This window comes from Hyposmocoma kahamanoa, unplaced genomic scaffold, assembly GCF_003589595.1.
Source record: "Hyposmocoma kahamanoa isolate Upper Pololo Valley unplaced genomic scaffold, ASM358959v1 100021, whole genome shotgun sequence".
In the NCBI taxonomy this organism is placed as follows: domain Eukaryota; kingdom Metazoa; phylum Arthropoda; class Insecta; order Lepidoptera; family Cosmopterigidae; genus Hyposmocoma; species Hyposmocoma kahamanoa.
This window is the reverse complement of record NW_020653200.1, coordinates 11,421,270-11,444,961: the sequence shown is the minus strand read 5'-3', so window position 1 is coordinate 11,444,961 and position 23,692 is coordinate 11,421,270. Positions and strand designations below refer to the sequence as shown.

At 36.2% G+C, this 23,692-nt stretch overlaps 1 protein-coding gene across 1 annotated transcript; it reads right to left on the bottom strand.

Moving 5' to 3' along the window:
* Positions 1–16,931: 16,931 nt before the first annotated feature.
* Positions 16,932–23,639, bottom strand: LOC113225709 (vicilin-like seed storage protein At2g18540). Its single transcript, XM_026458114.1, has 2 exons — positions 23,251–23,639; positions 16,932–17,061 (listed from the first exon to the last, which is right to left on the bottom strand). The coding sequence occupies exons 1-2, from the start codon at positions 23,637–23,639 to the stop codon at positions 16,932–16,934; spliced, it is 519 nt and encodes a 172-aa protein (XP_026313899.1).
* Positions 23,640–23,692: the final 53 nt, after the last annotated feature.

The window sequence follows — 23,692 nt, the reverse complement described above, 5'->3', positions numbered from 1 at the left end:
TGGAGGTTTACATAGCCATCTCTGCGACATGCTGATTCATCACTCCAAAAAATCGTATTAAAAAATTTGGGGTCTTCACTGTGCTTTTGAAGCATTTGTTGACAAAACTATACGCGTTTAGCGTAATAGCTCGGCAGTAAAGTTTGAACTCTCTGAATACGGCATGGGTGGTATCGGTGCCTTTTTAAAATTCGCTGTGCGACTTTGAAATGCCAGTCCGTCTTTCTATCAGGCGAACTGAAGTGGACGGATCTCTTGACACTTCCTGCAAAACTATTTCGTCTGCGACGGTACGAGGTCTGCCTCCACCACGATGGCCAGGGTTCCTACTCTCTCTGTATGCAGCATCAACTCTTATTATGGTCTCATGGGTCGGTGTCGGACCAAATCACATTATGTATTTAGTTCGCAATAAGTATAATAGCTAACAGGTGTTAGTCAACTCTGAAGGCTGTTGTAACCGAGACGCCATTACAGTTTTTAATAAAACCAATTTTTTTAGGTTATTTAATATATTTTTTAATATCTCGCATAGTACCTTGTATTACTTAGGCGCACATTAACCGCGCACACAAAAACATTATATCTTCGTACAACACTCATTTACGACCATTGTAGGACCCATAGCGTTTAAATCGATGCTCATTATTAGGGTACTGTAGAACTTCTTAATGCAATCTGTGCCGACAGGGCTCTTACACACATAACGACATCGCGTCGTGCCGTGCGTCGTGACACGTTGCGATGTCGTGTCATGAATTTTTACGTTGCTACGACGAGTTGCCACGACGATTTCCACGATACGACGTCGCATCGTGAAACGATGCCGCGTCGTAGCACGACGCGACGCCGTATCGTGTTTATGTGTAAGTAAGTGCCTTTATTAAGAACTTGTAACTGGCTATTCAAATTCAAAATAATCTTTATTTCATAGGTAAGCATTATTACACTTGAAATCGTCACAATGGTTAAACTCTATCGCTCATTCGTAAGGCAGATTCCCCTGAGAAGAATGAGCAAGAAACTCTAGGGGTTGCTCTTTGTAAATAACATTTACAATATATTTTTTTATTTGAAACATCAGAGATCGCGACTACCTCCATGAGCTAAACGGGTTACTACCACGGATTTTTGTCATCCAAGTACGCAGAAGTTGTATAATAACCTTTAGTATAAAGTTTTTGTTCCACTATACTTTTAAACCTCGTGAAAGGCAAATTTTGTATATCAACCGGAATCTTGTTATAGAAGCGTATAGAAGTTATAGAAGCATTGCCCTTTAAATGATTTTTTGACTTTGTGAAGAAGACTGTCAAGAAAAGCTAGTTTATTTCTATTCCTCGTAGCAATGTTATGTCTGTCACTATTTTTCATAAAGGAATTACTATTCCTTTTAACATAAATTACATTTTCATAAATGTACTGTGAGGCTAGTATAAGAATGTTAATTTCCTTAAACTTATCTCTCAAAGATACTTTGGGGCCCAGATTGTAAATTGCCCTAACTGCACGTTTCTGCAGGACAAAGATTCTATTGATATCGGCGGCATTACCCCAAAGCAAAATGCCGTATGTCATTAGACTGTGAAAGTAGCTGAAGTAAACCTATCTAGCGATTTCGACGTCTGAAAGTTTCCTTATTTTTTTAATCGCGTACACTGCAGAGCCGAGCCGTTTTGATAACTTACCTACTTATATGGGGACCCCATTGCAATTTAGCATCTAACGTTATATCTAGAAATACAACTGTATCCACAAGATTCAATTTTTCGTTTCTAATTACATTGTTTGTAACCGTCTCTCTAACATTGGGTAATGTAAATTTCACACAATTCTTTTTTCTCATTAAGAAGTAGGTTATTAACAGCAAACCAATAAACTCCTTTAGATTTTATTATTGTACGACATGTTATTACAGCTTGTGTGCTAGTTGTCATTACTACCTTATAGTAGTATCATTTTGGTCTGTCCTTATCTTACAATTGATATTCTTACACTTTTTTGCACCTGGTATCATGAAATTTGACATGATTCTGGTATATTGAATTTAATAAATGGACATACCTACAACTTGTTTTACAATCCCCTTACAAAGTAAACTTATCACGATATAATTTACTCATATCCCATGTATTGGGGTATCGTTCGATAGTTCTTTAAATTTTCAATAAAAATATCGTTATATTGTACGCTCGCCAGCCTCGAGACATTCGCTGTGAAGACAGTTATTATCGTTAACTTAAGAATTTTATTCAATCAAATTTTCTTTTATTTAGAATTCACAGTTATTTTGTTGAGATCTTGTCTAAAGTATGTACCTACGCCAATAAGGTCAGTTATAGTTCCTTCGAACTTCCAGGAATTTATTATAAACATAAAGTACAGGTGTAGCGGAAAGTGCATATCAATATCAAATGGACCAACTTTGTTAACGCAACAGGCAATCTTATTTAATATCTAGCATCGACACAAACAAAACGAGTAAAATAAAGTAAATGCGTTAATAACAGACGATGGGCATCGTATTTTTTGCGCCCGACTCTTGTGGTCAGACAAAATCGAGTAAATGCGTGAGCAACAGGCCATTGACATCGCATTTCTTTCTCGTTCGACGCGTGTGATCAAACAAAATCCAGTAAATGTGTAAGCAACAGACGATCGACATCGCATTTTTGTTGATCGACACTGGAAATTTGGCGTATGTGCTTACAAAGTTGTTCGATTTTAAGCTTGATGTTTATCGATTGGGCGGCAGTAACCATCTTCAAAAATCGAGCAAGTTTGTAGGCATCCTAAAGCAAATGTTTTGAAGAATAATTTAGAGACTGTAAAGCGACTTCCAACGCATTAGAAAGAAATGAAAATAATACTTGCAATGCGGAACAGCAAAAAGGCAATACAATATTTTGTGCTATCTGAGTTAACGGACTGTAGAATTATAATACTATCTTCTAATTTAAATATTTTTATGACAAACTTGTGAAAATTCTAGCAAAAATTTGTAAACTCAATAACAAGAAAGTAATAATCTGTGGTGACTTCAACATAGAACGTTGCGAAATAATTTAAAAAGTAGGGACTTTGTGTATACTCATGCTACGACTTAAAGTTATTGATTTCATCAATACGACTATCAATCCGTACTTGTCCGGATAACTTTGCTTTAACAGAAGTCATTGAGTGAGTCTCTCTGACCATACGGCCCAACTTCTTATGTCCTTTAAAAAATATTGTCAATTGTAATACTTTAAAGTCATGACAAATAAAATATAGAGACTTTAGTAAAATTTAAAGAATGTATGCATAGTCTAACTTTTAATTATTTTTATTGCTGTCAAGACATGTTGACAAGTTGAAAGGATATACTACTTATAAGACATAACAAGATAATTTTAAACTGCCACAACTTTTGCAAAATAAACATTATGCGGCAAAAAAAACTAAAGCGATATGGAAATTAATTAACCAAAACAAAGTTAAAGTACCACAGTCACCAATAAATAAAATAAAGCATGAAGGTAAATATTACACAAATCCCTCGTATATTGCAGACATTTTTAACAACTACATATTTTGTGGATCAAGATATTGGTTCTAGTAAAAGACGACATAGTGATCAAACTTACCGATTATTTCTAAGTTAAATTCTATCCTTATGTATCCAAGACGTGGAAAGAATAATTTTGTCGCTAAAAATACCTTTAGCGTAGGAATTAATGACCTTTGTACATTAGTTTAACTGCCTCCGTGGCCGAACGGTTACCATGCCGGACTGCCACGCAGAGGTCCCAGGTTCGATTCCCGGGCCGGGAGAAATGTTTGTATGGCCTACATTTGTTTCTCTCGTGAGTTTGGGTGTAATTTGTGGCTGTCTATATGTGTGTCCATGGCACCCGCGACACAGGGTTTCCCTAGTGCGGGGCTACGTTGAGTGTGTGCGTTATTTAAAAAAAAAAAAAAAAGTTATGAAAAATGTGGCAAGCCTAATAGCTTTACCATTGAATCATATTATAAACTTAAGTATTGATACAGGTATTTATCCGGATAGCTTGAAATCGACTGTAGTTGTACCTTTAAATAAAAAGAGTGATAAAGATGGCAAAAGAAATTATCGCCCCGTGGCTTTACTACCCATATTGCGTAAAATTTTTGTAAAACTTATTTACCACAATTTGTACGATTTCTTTGACAAGCATAATATCTTAACCAAAGAGCAGAAAGGTTTAGAAAAAATATGTTCTATTAATGTAGCCATCTATGAACTAGTTTACAAAATTAACACGAACTTAGATAAATTACTTCCCACCTGCTCTATTTTTATGGAGATGACACAAGCTTTTGATCACGTGAACCATTATACGTTATTGAAAAAACTTGATCACTGTGGGATCTGCGGTAGTGCCATAAAACCTAATGAGTAAAAAGTATTTAGCAAATGCATACCAATATACTGAGCCTCTACACATATGTGCCAATAGTACTAGAGTCAGAAAGTTCAGATCAAAATGTGGAGAGACGTGAAATATGGGTTAGGAACACCTCAAGGCAACATACTGGGCCCCCTATTATTCTTAACATTTGTTCATGGTGTGCCAAAACATATTAAATATCCAGTAATATTATTTGCAGACGATAGCACAGTAGGGAATGAAGATCAGTCACATTTTTTGTTTTTAATGTAGCAATACATATAGTGCAAAAAAATCATCAAGAACTGTGCTTTATATTTTATAATTGGTAAAAAAATGAAGGAAATACAGCGATTTTATTGCCGTAGTCCCAAAAAGACGCACGAGAAACGTTGCGATCGCTGTGACGTCATCACCGGATCACGCCCTGCCGAGTCAAGCGAGCTCCATAGGCTATCGCAGTCAATCCCTTGATTCGTCCACGATAACTTTCGTATTTGTTGTGATGGTAATACAGTGTCATCATACGCAAATATTGCATTGAGCAAAAATGCAAGAATGCGCACGTATCTATACTTAATAAACTATTTTTTAGGATTCTGAGAGACGCCAATTTTAGAAAAAAGTGGTGTATTGTAATGAAGCGATATGATGAAATTCCTCTTTCAAGTAAAAGTGTTTTTGTACTGTTGCGAAGATCATTTTGACCTAACAAACATTGTACCTAATATAATTTAATAAATAGTACAAATATTTAAATTACACGTAAGAACATGTACCGATAGTTATTGTTTTTACAACCCCCTTTTTGAGCTCTACACTTTACTGTTTCTGTCGCCAAGCATTTATGTTAGCATTACAGCGTTTCGGTTTTGAAGGGTAAGTGCTGGCGAAATTACCTTGGGATGGGACTTGTCAACTTATGTCTAAGGGTGACGGGCGCAGTGGCAGTGCCCCTAGCGATTTAAAGTTCTGAGTTATGGACAGGCGTGTAGCTCACCATCAGGCGCACGACTTGTTCGTGCTGTCTGATATTATAAAACAAAACCAAATGAGGCACGGAACAAAATACGAAATAATATTATCTTAATTAAGTTTTAAGGTCAGGATCCATGAATGCCAAAATATACACCTAATTATAAAGCCATCTCTAAAAAGCAGGTCAAACGAATTACTGGGTGCGATTCGTAATATATAACAACAAATGACATATTTTTTGTCGATATAACGCACAACAGTCATATACATATATAACAGTCATATACGTATACAGATATAGATTTAGTATATAGGTTCAAATCTATGTATACAGACATTTGACACATTCTTGCATGATATAAAGGTCACTGAGTATATAGTATATGACAAAGCTGCCAGAATCGAATTTGTTTGCATTTGCTAGTTAGTTCGACCTCTTCCTGTGGGTATAGGTTAGGTTAGTATATGCAATTAAATATTCTGCTTAAAGTTTTAATAAATATATCTTATAACACAAAAAGCACTTAAAGCTATACAAAAACAAATATATTTTGCGATTGTACATTTAATGGAATAAAAAAAAATTCTTATCAACATAACGTAGGGCGCTTCAACTATTCATAAAATGAAATATTGTGTTATATTATTTAATACATTACACTGGTAGTACTTATACCATTTGTTCATTATGTCACATAATCATTATATCTAATGTTTGTTATACTGAAGGTTCATTATACACATTGAAATTATGCCTTTTGTTGTTATACCTTTTGTTGATTATATACAGTGACTGATTATATCCTTAGAAGTTATATCAATTGTTATTATACCCAGTGAAAATAGATTATTTGTTGTTATATCTTCCATTACACACCCCGAACTACTACCAGCATCATTACGAATAAACGTCGTTGAAGTATGAATATTTTCATACGAAATATAAAAATCTATGGTAATCCCCCACTTATAATAATTTTGATGTAGCGAGAATTATATGACATAACTTCTGTGTAAAACTGGTTGCAGAGAAATAATAGGTGTGTCACGCTAATTAGGTAACCTGATGTTACTTCAAAGGCGGCGGGCATTCTTTAATAATATGCGGGTTTAATTTTATGAAAAATAAAATTTTACAATAAACGTTCACTCTTATAAACAGTTCCTTAGCCCAGCCTCTTCAAGCTTATCATCTAGAAGCGGTAAGTCGCCAATATAATAGAGTTCATCATCATCATTAACCCACTTATACATCCTAATGCAGAATAATATATTTATTCGACTACCAGTTCGACAGAATATTTACGTTTACTTCATAGTCATAGCTCTATTAGGCGATGATAAACAGAATGTAAATTTGACGAGAGTCACACAAAAATTAATGCAAACTCAGCTCAATTAATGCAACATCCCTGAAATTTTGTACATACCACGGTTCTATTTAGAAATAAATAGAAATTGCTTACAACAAGAAATGGAAGCAGGAAACTGTAGAGACTGAAGCAATAAAGGCGACGAACCAAAGTTGACCCTAAATGCAATATCTGCAAGGTCCAAAGTAGCTGCACAGGGGAATGAGTCACATTGAATTTACATTACTACCCAACGCGTGTAGGGTGGGTGGATCCCTAGCGGAAGCAAGACCACAAGGGGGAAATAATTAACAGTGTGGGAGCGGACATCACTGCATCAATGTTGCAGATAGACTTAGTGTTTATATTAAATACAAATAGCAGTCTAATAAAATAATGTGTAGTATGTTGAATAGCAGTGAGAATAGTTTTGTTTGGAAGAGTTGTGTTTCACACTTAAACAGTTGTTAAACGAGTTAATTGTAAAAAAAATAGTGGCACTTGTATTAGCAATGCTATTTGGACTAGCGTAGGTAGAAAAAAATAGAAATAAGTTTATTTTCTACCATCACAAACTACAAAATTGTTGTTTACATGCATTAATAAGTACTAGTTGTATTAACTGATTATAGTTTGTGAGGGAGCTGGAATATAAACTAGTATGTTGACTGTGTGCGTTATTATTATTATTATTATATTAATTAACTTCTGTAACAAAATCACATAACAGGCAACTCATATTAGTTCCGTCACGCACCGCTAGATGGCACTGGCGTCGAAATTGCAAATTCTGAATCGCGGAGTTAAGATTTTCCCTCGCGGAATGACTACTGGCGGCGATGCGAACATGAACGTAATCCAACTTACTACGCATCTAGCTCTGCTTCCTTGTTTGGAACTCCGCTTTAGATAGTTACCGTTGAACCTACTGCACTGTGCTACGCTTCTAGCGCTGCTTCCTTAGTGGAACTGCGCTTTAGAATGTAACACGTAGTTGTTGCACCCTGAGCCGCTTCCTAATTGGAACGTGCGTACGGGTCCTCGACTAAGTGCCGACTAGGGGGAGTCCATTCCCACTGTACAACCGACGTTGTATATGTTGTGAAATAAAACCACCATATTGGAAAAACCTGGTTTCCCTCTGTCACCCCAATAAGAACTACTACACTTCTTATTTGACTCCATGTGTACTATAAGGCATTGTATAGTCATATTTGTCAACGTCAACATGTTAGTCTATATTAGTATTATTTTTACAAGTAACATTAAACTCCCAATAGGGAATACAAATTGCCTTGTGAAGTGCTGCCATTTCACAAATTTAAAAATTTCCGTGTTGTTTATTTTGCAGACTCTAAATACGTGATGTGTCATAGCATAGGGTTATGCTTGCAGCGTTGATGTTTGTATTGCTAGTTGTAAACCGTTCAAAGTATTTAATAAGCGTATATCGTAGGCTTACTGCCAAAACTGACAAAATTACACAAAATCGATTTCGAAAAAATTATGTTCAAAATTTTACAACGTTAAGTCTCATAATGTCAGGATTTTTTAACTAAAGCAAAAGAAATAAAAATACAGTAGTGTACAGTACGTTTTTATTGGACCATTTGAGTACAATTGACACTGAGTAAGGTAATGATATTTTTTTTATTTGAAAAATATTCACTTTTGGCTACAAAGTGTTAAAACAAAAAAGTTAATGAGTTTCATACAGGAACATTATTAACATGTCAAATTCGATAGCGTGGCAAAACCACTACCACCTTCTTTATCTCGTTTACCGGCTTCTTGAGGATTTTGCTTACTTCTCTATTCGATAGTCATACTAAAGCTAAATAGTTAAAGTTGGAAAGTTAAGTTACAAAAGAGAAATCTAATCAATCTCGAAAATTCCTGTCAGTCTATTAACAAAATTATAAAGAAATAATAAGACATTAATTTGAGGCTCACAAATACGATAAGTATACACAAAAAGTTAAAAGAAATAATAAGAAATGGCAATAAACTCAATAACCGACTAATCTAATGACAAATTTATAAAAAAATAACCACAAATTAACATGAAACTTAAATCAGTCACTGAACTTGTGTGAGTGTATTTAATGTGTAGGATTTTAGTTACCTGACTGCTGACTGAACAATCGTTTTCGCAAACGGCATAATATTTGGTAGAGAAATTGGTCGAAATAAGTAACTTTCCCTATTCATTACCCAGGTGTGAATGTACATGTGTAAAAAGTCACGTTGATAACTACTATTTGACGGCTGATCACTGTGACAGCTTCATCGTGATGTTATTTACCACTCACCTCTACTCGGAACAATATTTTATTATCAGAAAGCAAAGTGAAGCATTCGCAGAGTCTTTGGATACTTATATATATATATATATATATATATATATATATATATTTGGATATTCCTTTGACAGAATCTAGCGCGCAAGCCTTTTAAATACGCTTCTTATGGGCTTCCCACTGACCTTTGCAATTGGATCTCGGATTTCTTGAGCGAACGTTCGATTCGAGTGGTCTTAGAAGGCTACTCTTCCGAACATAATAATATGGCGATAGATTCCTCAGGGTTCAACTCAGCATCTCAGGGTCTGCAACTTTCTTTCTGCTGCATATCAATGATATGTTAAATGCAAGGGTCAGTGGAAAGGAAGTCCAGTTTTGTCGAGAGTTCATGGTTAGCCGTTTGGATTTGACACTCAAGGCAGTCTTCGATTGGGGCGAAGCTAATCTTGTCAAATTTAACGCTATCAAAACGCAGGCATTCTCCACAAAACGGAGTCCCTTTGAGCTGACTACGACTTTTGGTGATATATCCATACCGAAAGCCGACTGTCTCCAGCTACTTGGAATGGACCTGTCGTCCAGTTTGTACTGAGGCAGGAAGGAAACTTGGGATCCTTTCCAGGGTGAGGTGTTACTTCACACCGGGACAGTTGCTTCAAATGTACCAAGCACAAATCCGGTCGTGCATGGAGTACTGCTGCCACCTTTAGGATGGCTCTACTACTTGGATTCAATTGACAACCGTGCCAAGAAGCTTATAGATGACTCGGAATGAGTGGAGGCGAAGCTGCAGAGCCTTGAACACCACCGTGAAGTTGCCAGCTTATCAGTGTTTTACAGGATATATCACGGAGAGTGTACGATGGAATTATCCGATTTAATTCCCCTTTCCCCTTTCCATCACCGGGGGACTAGGCGTAAACTTGGCTTCCACCTCTCACAAAGATTCGCACGAAGCGTTACGCTTCCTCATTTATATGGCGGACGGCTATGGAGTGGAATTCCCTGCCTGCAGACTTGTTCCCTGAACGTTATGACTTGGGCCTTTTCAAGGCGAAAGTGAATAGGCATTATTTAGGTGTGCATGCTCCATCGTCGACCTCATCGTCACTTTCCATCAGGTGAGATGGAGGTCAAATGCGAACTTACATTCTATAACAAAAAATATCTTAGAAAATCATTTTCTGGCGTCGCCATTTTCACATACACAATACGGAAGCGTGCGCGTGCCTACGATCGGAGCGCCTGATCGAACTTAAGGGCGCGCCGATTGCATTTGCCGGCGGCGGGCGGCGCGCGGGCGCGGCGCTCATATCCTTGTAATTACTCTGAGCTCATATCTAATACGAGTAGAAAAAATAAAAAATAATAATTTGATAGCGTATAATAGAGAAGTTACCGATGAGGCTTTTTAAACAATCTTTAAAACTGACCTTTGAGCTCTTTCCAGTTTAAGCATAGTCGTTTTTGCCGCATCACCCCAAATCATAAGACAGTAGGTGAGCAAGGACACACATAGGGCAGAATACGTCATGTGGAGAGCGTCTGCTTCAGCCTTTTGCCGGAGGTTGTTAAAATTACGATTGATGCTTGCCAGCGCCATGGTGGCAACAGTTACTATCTTCTAACACAGGTTAAATCCTTTTATTGTGTCTGACTGGTCAGCAATCAATCTAATAACCAATTACCGTAATTATTTCGATAGTATTTGTTATGGCCATCAAGTATACATATAACCAGAACGAAATATACTCGATAGTTATAGCTATCAATAAAAGTTATTGTTATATTATTATTTCTGTAAGCCTAAGGTTGCGTTATGGAAAAAAAATCCATATAGGACATAAAAAGGTAGGGGAGGGTTGGGTATTACCGCGCGGCTGATAATTTCGCACTTCTGTATATCTCAATAACTACACGCTACTTAGAGTTTACACTCCCCCAATATCATAACCTGGCATATATTATAACTAGAGATGGGAAAAACTACTTATTTTTTAAACGTTTAAACGCTCTGCTTTTTTAAAAAAATAAAACCGTGCTTTTTTAAAAATAAAATCGTGCTTTTTTAAACGCTTTTTTACTTAAACGCTTTTTAGTTTGAAGCTAGCAAACCCATTTAGAAAACGTTTAAGCGCATAGATTTTATGTTTATAAATGCTCGCAACGTTATGTTGAATTAATTTGTTTAGGAAACATAGATGGCGCTACTTGAAACTTAGGCACGGTGTAAAAAATGAAATCCTTGAGTACCTATAGAACTGACCAGTGACCAACGCTTCGAAGACGATACGTTCTGAAAGTTTTCACATATAATTTTACGGGTGCTTCCGGTAAGAGGTAAGCCACATAACATTTTTATTTTAAATAATTGTTTTAGGGTGAATATCAACAAATGTATTTTATTGTAAGTTTTGGTGGCGCAATTTTTTTTTTTAGATTTTCCAGTATCCGAGACTCGTTTGCAATACAATGAAACATTTCATTTATATATACGTGACCGGGACATAACCATTTCCATTAATTTCAGAGATATAAGCAATTAAAAATTTTTCTCGCCACCAATACTTAGAAATGCCACCAAAACGCTTATCGGTTGCACCAGAATTGAATATTGCCACCAAAGTTGGAATATATAAAAAACAAAGACTATTAAGTAAATTTAATTGTGATAAAAATTTGTTTGCCCCTTTAAAACGAAGCACAGTTGGAATTTTCTTCTGCTTTTTCTTTTTAATACCATGTGGCGGGACGAACGAGTCATGCGCCTGCTGGTAAGCTACACGCTTGTCTATAACAGTGGCGGTGCCACTCAGAGCTTTAAATAAGTAAAGATCTGAGGAGCACTGCCACTGTGCCCGTCACCCTGAGACGTAAGTTGGCAAGTCCCATGTGCCTGTAACTTCACCAGCACCCTCACCCTTCCAAACCTAACTATGCTAACATTACTGCTTGGCGGCAGAAATAGGTAAGGTGGCAGTACTTCCCTGGATTTTAGTGAATGAATTCATTGTTGTTTTAATTGGCAGTTGAAGAACTATGATACACAACGCCATCTCTACGAATGTTTCCTAAAGATAAGTTGTAGAAACCCAAATGTTTACCATGAGGACATACGGCAGGTTTCTCCGGACATTAAGGCTTGATGAGGCATCATCATCATTCACAGACTTATTTCACCCACTGCTGGGTATAGGCCTCCCGAAGTTTGAGCCATCCATCACGGTCCCGTGCTAGCCGCATTCATTCACACCCCGCGACGCGCACCATATCGTCGACCCACCTTGCAACAGGGCGCCAGACGCATCTTTTGCCCATCCTCCGCCACCAATCAGTCGATGTCTTGTTGGTGGAACAAGACATCGACTGATCATCACCTTGCCTAGCTAGGCGTCCCGCCCATTCCCATTTGAGTTCCATGATCCGAGTTCCAGCATCCTAGACTTTCGTCCATCGTCGGATCTCAACGATCGGAACTCGGTCTACAAGGCTGATGCCGAGCATAGCGCGCTTCATGGCCCTCTGTGCAACTCTCAACCTGTATCTGTATGCAGGTTGAGAGTCTCCTGCGTGAGCGTCCACATCTCGTCACCATACGTCATGGCGGTCAGAACACATTGATTAAACAAGCGGGTCTTCAGACACTGTGGAACCTTACCTGATTTAAGGATGTCACCTAACTTGCTAAACGCAGCCCATCCCAGCTGGATTCTTTTTGAGATCTCTTTAGGCTGATGCTCTTTGCCAAAGGATAGAACATGTCCGAGACAGACGTACTGATCGACTCTCTCCAGCATCTCATTTCCCACCGTGACAGTGGTATTTGACGGACTGGAGAGATTCGCCATAATCTTCGTCTTGGACATATTCATCCTTAGGCCAACTCTCAAAGAAGCATCATAAAGTTGTTCCAGCATCCTTTGGAGATCGTCGAAACTTGCAAATAGCACGAGATCGTCCGTGAATCTTAGGTGAGACAAATGGCGTTACACCATTGATGTTAATGCCGCGGTTATCCCATTTAAGGGTTTTTACGTCATCTTCAAGTCCTCGCCGGATTGGAACGGTATCGGTTAAATCGTGAACTCGTACCTGCAGAGTGGCTGAACGGTAGAGCTCCCGGGGCACATCCACGTAGCGGGAATCGATGTGGCAGCGATGAAGAGCGTGAAACACGGCCCAATGTTTGATACTGTCAAAAGTCTTCTCATAATCGACGAAGGCCATGACAAGGGGCCGGTTATATTCGAGACATTTCCCCATCAGCTAATTAACCGTGTGGATATGGTCGATGGTTGAGAAGCCGCTCCGAAAGCCAGCCTGCTCAATAGGGTGCGCTTCGTCAAGTTCACTGGTAAGCCAGATGGTCAAAATCTTTGTAAATAGTTATAAATCTGAGAGAGCAAGCTAATCGGCCGATAATTGTTAAGTTTTGCAATGTCGCCTTTTTTGTGGATGGTGGTGACGATGGCATTCTTCCATTGCTCTGGTGTTCGAGCTTCATGAAAACTTTGTTGAAAAGTTTCACAAGCACTTTTACCACAGGATTTCCTCCTGCTTTGAGTAGTTGGACTGAAACACCATCATCTCATCATCATCAGATGATGGTGTGTTGATAAGGCACTGAGTACTAATTTAGAGTTATTACTTTTTCTTCAAATAACCTGAAGAATGAGCCAGTCTTTTTGAACAATTTCGTAATGTACACGTTTAATTTAAATATTATTACCGGTAGCTTTTAACGCCAGATGATCGAATCAATGTCAGTAATGTCATTCCCAAACGACACTGATTGATCTGTAGTTGTCTTTAAAAATCCTCCAACTACATCCGGGGCACCCGCGATTATTGCGAATGTGGCCATGGCAAGGGTGCCCAGGAGTTGAAGGATTATTAAATAGAACTGCAGATCAAAGTGTCATTTGGGAACAACATTACTGATATTTATTCGTTTATCTGGCATTAAAACCTGCCATTGATAAAATTAAAATTAAACCTGTAGAAAGTTACGAAATTGTAGAAAAGACTGGCCTTTTACAACATTTTTACAAATTTTTTTTTTTTACAAATTTACAACCTCAAAATTTTCTTCAGGTTGTAAATAAATTTTATTGAATGTCAAGATATTTCACCACTATGATATTCAATTATTTTTTGTGAAATTACTCCACTAGTTAGTTATAAATGTACCAAGTGTTATTTCTTCAGGTTATTTGGAAAAAAGTAACAACTCTAAATTAGCATTCTGTGCCTTATTTCACATCAAGTCTCAATGTCTCGATAAACCCACCGCATGTCCTCATGGTAAACATTTGAGTTTCTACAATTTATCTTCAGAAAACATTCCTGGAGATAGCGTAGTCTATCGTAGTTATTCAACTACCAATGAACTAAATTTTCGTGTTTGACGTTTTGAACAAAATCATTTAATCAATGATATCACCGTTAATTTAAGTAAAATACAAATTGAAAAAATCGCTAAGTTACAAATAGATTAAAAAGCAATTAAGTAATTTTTGGTTATCTGAAAAATTATGAATAACACTATCTTTCTTAACTTTATTGGGACAAATAAACTATAATACCTACTTTAAAACAATTTTCGAAAGTGAACGTTATATTCAAAAATATCATAACAATTTAAAATTTGGTGGCGTTTTTAAGTTAAAGTGGTAACACAAACGCCACCAAAACCACTAAATTTGAGCCACGTAAGATTAAATCTCAAAAAATAAGTTACGGGAAAAAAAAGTAAAAGCTTAAAAATAAAACCGAGACGATTAAATTGTGATAAAATAATGACAAAATTAGTCTCTTAATTTGGTTTCAGAATACGACCTTAGGATAAAACAAAAATTGAGCCCAAATGGAGCCAGGGAAGCTGAATATTTTTTGTCACACGTGCCACCAAAGGGCATATAATTACTTTTTTGGCGGGAAATGGAACCCAGTGCCCATGCTTTTCGCTGCCAGGTCCTAATACACGACTGAGGCTTGCGCGGGGCAAGAACGTAATGGTTTTTAGTTAAACTACTTGCCAGTTGCAACCAGTTGAATATTTGCCACCAAAACTACAATTCTCGCGTGGACAAAGTTTGATTAAATACCCAGTTTCCCACATACTGGTAATTGCAATACTTTCAATGATTTTAGTTAGCGCTTCTCATAGTGAATAACATACATGGAATTATTTTTCTTAAAAGCGTACACATTTTACCGGAACGACTATTTTATACAATGAAACAGAAAGTGGACACAACAGCAAAACTGAAAATCGGGACATTAATATTTTTTATTAGTTATTATTGTACAATGAATTTTTTGAAATTCTTGCCCTAAACTCATTTTACGTCTAATTAAACTATAAAAAATAAATCATTAATATTTCTTCACTTTACACCTGGTTTCTCAGCCTGGACTGCATGAGATATTCACCCTTTAACATATTTGAAGTGTTAAAATATTGTAGAATTATTATGCAAAATCATTTCCGAAATATAGTTTGCTTTTTTATATTATTTTGTGATTTGAAAGCAAAGTGACTGCGTTTGACAAGTCCATGCTTAGAGCACGATATTATCATATTTGGGCAAACTATGAGAATTTTATTTGGCAAACATGTTGAATGGAAGAAGGAGTAGAAAAAAACGAATCTAAAGAATAACCGGCTAAAAAGAAAGTTTCGAAAAGTAACGTACACAGTGAGAAGAATAAGTTTGCGGAAAACGCTCACATACAAAAATGTCGAATTATCAAAGATAAGAAAAATTTCGAAGGGATTAGATAAATAGCTACCAAATGTCGTTAGAATGTATCGACAGTAGTGAAATATTTTTAAGATTGAAGACGTAAACACCTTCACTTCAATTCAAAGAGCTACCAAGTCTGCCAGTTCTTCAGAAAATAAGTACAGAGTAGGCAAATGTTATTCACCTACCCATCTATTTGTTTAACTTTATTTATTATTAACATTTTAGTATTCGATTATCTTGCTGTAAAAGACATTATTCTAGACTCTTATTAATTAATACACACGAGTATATGTCAACTTAGAAATTTGTTTATGTATCATATAAATTTATCCGGGCACGGTTTTGTTACACCTGAGACTAGACCAGTTTGATAATACCGCGTTTTGCCATTTTTTAGAAATTTTACAACAACTGCCTTTTGTATTTGTTAATGAAGATTATGCTATACTATTTGTGTACCCAAATAAATCACCTACTTACGGCTATAAATTTTATTTTTATAACCCAAGCTTGAGCTTAATTATTGGCTTTATTGCTTAGGGGCTCGGTATTACTCAACTCTCCCATATATTCCCAGTGTTCTATAATTTTTATTTTATTTAAAAAATTTCATAGTGGCTTTCTATTTAATAGGCAAATTAACCAAGCAAGCGTATGTTTGCTCAGGGCAACCATCACAGAAATTAATTGTATTATTTGGAAAGATTTCCTACAAAAATGTTATGGCAATTTTCCCTCTCTCGTATATACTAGCCAATTGTTACATTTTAAAGATTGGGCTAATTTACCAAGTCTCAATTCTACTAATTATTATCATATTATATAATAAGCTCATGGACACAAGAAACTTTATTTTTGCATTTGGCGCTCCATAATGAAATTTTTTGATGAAAATTCTTATGTAAGTATTATTAGAATTTAATTAAGTTCATCATGTGAGCTCTTTTCATAACTTCACCTCACAAGGACTGTTGAGTTTTAGTCTTAGAGGATGGAAAAAATAAGTTTTAGTATAATCCCGATCGCTATTTATTTCAAACGATGTGCTGATTGTTAAATAATTTGCTGTCTTTTATAACTTCTAATAACCAAGTTTGTGGTAATCATATAATATCAAAAGAGTTCAAGCAAATGTTTCTATAGAAAATAGAAGTTCTGCTGCTTCTTCTTCCGCTTCTGCTGGTTCTTTTGCTGCTTTTGCAACTGCTGTTTCGGCTGTTTCTGTTTCTGCTGCTGCTTCTGTTTCTGCTTCTCCTGCTTCTGAAGACTAAATCACAAAATGTTAACAAATGAAATTTGAAAAGATTAAATAGAAAAACAACCGGTTGGAATTTAATACTTGCTTAATTTCCTTTTTGAGTCAGTGTAATTGCAAACACTATAAATACACTCGTTCACCTTGTCGGCAATTTCTTTATAGATTCGTTTGTGTATATGAGGACAGCGTCATCAGCGTTCAGTAATCTTAGCCCCACAACACAAATCTTCCAGGGAATCCAACATGTTTGCCTCAGAAGGAGTATAAGTGATAAAATGCAGAATATATATAATAGAAAATATAAATGCTCTTGATTTCAGTCTCTTTGGGTTCTGTACCTCTGACCCTAATGATGACGAGTCAGTTCTGAAATACTGGCAGATTTAAAAAGAGGAATAACTTTGCTTGCTTTTAGAGGTTAGAAAATACCGTTGACAACACATTTGTTAAAGAGACGCTATTTTAGTTAGATGCTAATTTTAACGTCCAATACAATCATCTAAAGCATTAAGTATATTGGCGGAAAGACCATCAAGATCAGCAGTACTTTTTTTCTATCAATTTGAAGCCTTTAAAAAAGTTTCTTGGGATTACATGATGAATTGGGATTACAGTCGGCCAACGGACACGTCTAGACAGAGGGGCAGGTGCGAGCCCGAGCTACCATACACTCGCTCAGGACACACCATTCAGGGTTGCGGCATTTACGTTAAATGCTTCGTGTGATTTTTGTAGTGATTTTGTGGAGTGGAAAATGGTATGTACATACTACTGTGCTGTTAGACTCAATATTATAATCTCGCTTAGATAAAAATCTTAAATTTCATTAGTTTCCGCATAAATAAGAAAGGTGAGTCAAACAATTTTATTTTGTTTGGAATTTTGATCATTTTCGTACCTTTGGGGGTGCTCATCGAACATAGCACTTATTTTTAAATTCAAGATAGCGGGCACGACTTTTCAAATAACGGCAAATTGGGAATAGTTTCCGAAGTATTTGGGGGTGCTCATTATGAATATAGCATTTATTTCTAAATCCAAGATAGCTGACACGACTTTTCAAATAAAAGCATTACGGGTATCGTTTTAGCTGTTATCGGGGTTGATGATTATGAATATCATAATTGAATCGACTTGATACAATACTTAAGCAAAGTAGCTTTTTTATTATTATTTTCAGATGCAAGTTTTGGACTGAAGCGAGTCAATTAATCAGAAAAACTTGGAAAAAATTGAGTGAGAGAGTGTTTTGTTTAAAATAAAACGTTGAAACATAAAAATATGTTATAATTATTAATACAAAGATCGGACACTCAGAAAAAATTCCTTCGATCCGGCCGGATTCGAACCGACGTCTTCTAACATAGCGTACCAGACGCTATACCTTTTCGTGATATATCCATACTGATAGCCGACTGTCTCCAGCTACTTGGAATGGACCTGTCGTCCAATTTGTACTCCGGCAGATACATTGAATCCATGGCCAAACATGCAGCTTGATATCCATTCCAGGGCGAGGCGTTACTTCACACCGGGACAGTTGTTTCAGCTGTACCAAGCACAACTCCGGTCGTACATGGAGTACCTACTGCTGCCACCTATAGGATGGCTCTGCTACATACCAACTGGCCACTTACCTAAATACCAACTGGTCGTCTTGCATGGTAATTCATCGCCAAAAGCAGTTTGAAGCCGAGCGAAGCTCCGTTGAGCTGTTAAATTACACTTAGTCGTAGAAAATCATACTACGAAAATTTTCACGACTTAAATCCATGGTGATGTAGACAATCAATTTCTAAAATGACGCCACAATATAAAAACAAGTGACAGTCAGATGAAACAAACTGTATTCTACAGCCAAAGAGTTCCATTTTCAAATGTTGCAATTACTTCTTAAATATTGTTTATATGTATAAGTGGCCAGTTCCGGTAACTTATAGTGCGCCCTATGTAGTAGTATGACACCCACCCCCAACAGATTAAATAATGAAAAATATATGGTGACAACCCTGCGGTATGATGTAATGTCTAGACGAAAGCGACATTTCACGAGACTTCAAAGGCGATGTCCCACTGTATATTCTTTACACTGTGATGAAACCATAAATTAATAACACTGACTCCAATGTTTATGAAATTGTAGTGTTTAAAAAAAATCAAATATCTTAATATCTTCTGAGTTTGTTTTCACAATTATATCATAAAATGTTAATTGAATGTATAAGTTAAGTTTTATGGCCCTACTCAGTTACTCACACTGGCGCAGAGTCGAAGCGTCGCGTCTCGCCCTGTTTTTCAAACTACAACGCATGTTGTTTCAAACTACAACGCGCGTCGTCGCGCGACGAAGCTCGCATTAGCGCGCCCGGACATCGCCCGGATCAGTGTGGTCAGCGTCTCACACCTCACTGCGCGCAAGGAAACCGCTCGACTTTAACCAAGCGTTGACGCACGAAGGGGCGCGTCGTCACGCGTCAACACGCGATTCCATATTTGCATAACAGAAATTTGTACTTTAATTATGGGAAAATAAAGATGAATGTGCTACAGGCGAAAAACATGACGCGTCGCGACGCTTCCACTCTGCGCCAGTGTGAGTTGAGCCGAACACTTCCAGTTTCGCTGTGTATGAATTCCAAATCGTCTTTGCTACAACCATAGTTTATTTTAGTTTATTTCTCTCAACATTACAAATTTCATACAAATACAATTACATGTTATTTTATACTACTCTTCGAAAATTGAGCGTCAGTAAAAAAAAAAAAAAAGTAAAAAAAAGTCGATTGAATTTTTCTCAAAACAGTACGACTCTTTGTTGGAGAGATTAGAGAACACTGAACAGGAAAATGAAACATTAAAAAAACGGATCTCCTCTCTTGAGAATAAAATGGAGTTCTTGGATCGGAACGCGCGTGCTGCTATGGTGGAAATAAGAAACATTTCTACCTCGGAATCAGAAAATAAAAGTGATCTTATAGAAATAGTGAAGAACATAGGCAGTGCTGTAGATCAACCCTTACAAAGTACTGACTTAAAGGACGTTCACAGACTAAAGCCAAAGAACACTGCTTCAAACCCTATTTTGGTTGAATTTACTAATAAGTCTGTGAAAGAAAATTTTTTAAAATCAGTAAAATTTTTTAATAAAACAAATTCTAAATCTAAATTAAATTCAGCTCAAATACATTTACCCGGATCACTAAAACCCATTTATGTCTCGGAATCTTTAACTCCCAGAGCCAAACATCTTTTCTACTTAGCTCGAGACTTTGTTAAAAAAGAGAATTACGAAAGCTGTTGGACTGCCTATGGAAAAATATTCGTAAGAAAGAGACTAGGAACGCCTACAATTCGTATTGAATCAGAAGATGATTTTATCAGACTTAAAAAATCTACATTGTGACTGTTAATGTTTAGTCCTCTGCTGTTTCTTTTTAATGATTTATTTGTATTAATGTACACACTTAACTCACAAACTTTACACTCACACACTCTTCTAAGAATGGTAATATATAGCAATAAAAACATCACCAACAAATTTTTAAATAATTCGCAATCAATCAAATTAATTATAATATGTGTAACGTACTCTGACTACTCTGTCAATTTTCAAGTTGGGTGTTTTTTACTTCTGACTACGAAAATGACAATAAAAATATATAATTAATAATGATTTAAAAAGTGAGGTATATGGTTACTACTGGTCTAAGTCTGCTACAAAAAATACTCACCGAGCATAGCATGCTTTAATTATCTAACTATGGCAACCCCAAAAACTATCCCTTCCATGGAAGTGACACTTAAAATTTGGAAGTGACATTTAAAGAATAATTTACCAAATTAACTTTAATAAGCGTTATAATTACAACTCTTTATCCTTATAATAAAAACAAATCAACACAAAAATATTAACAATTTACTTTCATATACAGGTATGTACTTAATATGTAGGAACTTTAAGTATTACTGGTTTAGCTCTCGATCCTGGAGACCATAATGTGCTATCGACACATTATGTACATAACTACTGACGATCATGTTATCCTCTGACATAGTATTAAGCTTTATATTGTGAAATTGATAATGTGAAATAAATGATTATATTCTATTCTAATACTCATATCAGGATAATATAATACTTCGTAATATTCTTATTAGGTATTATAACATAATACTTATAATTGTTCATTAATGTCACTATTAATCTCAGTCTCATGATTAATCAAATTAATACTAATATAATTGAGCATAATTGTTTTAAAATTATTTTATACCATCTTAGTACACATGTTAAAAAATATTAGAAATTGTAATGTGTAATAATCATAAAAACCTAACAATTCGATAAATTAAAATAACTCCTCATCCTCATCCTCCCAGAAATTTATATATTTATTTTTATGGTCACCTTTATTACTGTGCCCAAATACACACATCTCTTCTTCGTTTTGCATACATTTCTCATTCTCATTTTCATCTTCAATCTCCACATGCTGTTTTTCATTAATATGTTCCTCAAAATAAAAACAACTTTTTGATAAAGACATGTGAGGACACCGTGTACTTGGTGGGCACTTTACACATGTTAACTTGCGTAAATAAATTTTTCGGGGGTCCTTTGAGTCCCACGTCATTTGATGAACTTTTGTAATCCCAGAGACGCTATTTATGGATCTTGGTAAAATATTAGAAATGTTTTCAATCTGCATAGTTGTAACTGTCGAAATTATGATGTTAGTAGTGTTTTCTCTAACACACTTTACTAATGTTTTAAAGTCAGGTACATCTGTACCTTGAGCTACAATACGATCTGCAGTTCGTTTAATTACTGCACCTACTCCATCCATGGGCCCCTTGCCATGACCCGCTACGGAAAAGTTCCATGTTGCAGTCTTACAATTGGACTTCTTCGCTAAGTACTGTGTAAACAGATAAAACATATATCTATTTTTGTATTGTGCACTAGGCCCGTCGCTTAAGATGTGTAATGTATGGATTTCATGCGGTAAGACAATTTGGTTGAGGATTTCCTGAAGATGAGCACAAACTGCAGATGCATCATGACGTAAATTGTCAGACATTGTACAAAAAGAACGACTTTTTACTTCTTGCGTATTGGGGCATCTGTAATAATAGACTCCTGTGTGAAGACTCACTTGCTGTCTGGATGCTCCAAAGTGCACTGATTGTATTTCATTTGTATATTTACAGTTATAGTTTTGTGAAAAATCAATCTGCATGAAAATTTCTGCAGCACCAAGGTTGTCTTTGATAAATGTGATATTTTTATATTGGTGCATTATATAATACTGATGTTGCAAAAAAATATTCAGATCTTCTAAAAAAGATACTACAAGCTCTTTTTTCGTAACCATTTTTTCTTGTTTTACTGTTCTTTTAATTTCCTTTTCTTTGCCTTTGATAATTCTTGACTCCTTTACGGTACACCACATCTTATATGTTGTGTTATCATCACCATCAAATGGTTTTATATCTGGCGACTTATTTATACACACAAAACATTGACGCAACATACAAGCCTCTTCAGTGGAATCGCACACTACGCTCTTGCACAGCTCGGTTAAGTTCGCAGAATTTAATATTCCCAAGTATTTTAGATTTTCGAATTTAAGTTGCATATTTTCATGCGTAACACACAAACATGTATCTCTCTCGGAAACTTGCCGAGATACGACCCAAAAAGGACGTAGTCGGCAAAATGTTGAAAGACTGATTTGTACATTACATTCAGACTTAAATTTTTTATGAAGATTGGAAAGTGTGTCAGAAAGGTAACGTTTTTGTTTTTTCATTTTATGATTGGTAATGACATCTCTTTTTCCAGGACATAGCTTACTGTTGTCATCCCGCTGTAAGAAATTTACAACCGCAGCATGTAATTTTTTAATTCTCTTTGTGACAATCTGCGTGGACGAAATATTTCTAGGACTTTCATTAAATTTTTGTATTTTACAGTTAGCCCGTAATAGTTTCACTCTTAATGCATGAATCTTCTTTTTCATACGAATTATTAATGACTTCTGATTATTTATCTGATAACTATCTTTATCGCGTCGTTTCCGTGCGACTTGAAGACCCGTGAGCTTTTGTCTACATAAAGAAGAACTAAGCCGAGAGACGCTGGGAGATTCTTCATTTGTTGCTGGAGACGATCTAAGAATTCGATTACCTATTGACCCGCTGGAAAACGAAGACGTCGGAGAAGACAGAGCGAGTTCGAATACTTTATGTGTAGGACTAGCTCTGTTTTCTTCATCAGCACTAGTTTCTGGTGTATTCTCTTTCAATTTCTGCAAGAGTTGTTCTTCGCGCTTCTTATTGGACCTACTCCTAGCTTTGCGTTCTCGCCATGCACGTTGTTGAATTCGCCGTTCTCTTGGCGTCATTTCATTAACTGTCTTAACCTGTTTCTTACACCGTTTTTGAGCATAACGCTCATTGTCTTTTTTCTTGCTAGCTGCATATAAAACAGGGTCGGCCTTAATACGAGCTCTTCGTTTTCGTTCGCATTCTCGTTTCTTTTGTCGTATTTCTTCAGCAGTCATTGGACGTTTGTTTTTGGGCATCTGGGAAGAAAAACATGCAAACAAATAGAAAAACATGCAAACAAATAGAAAAA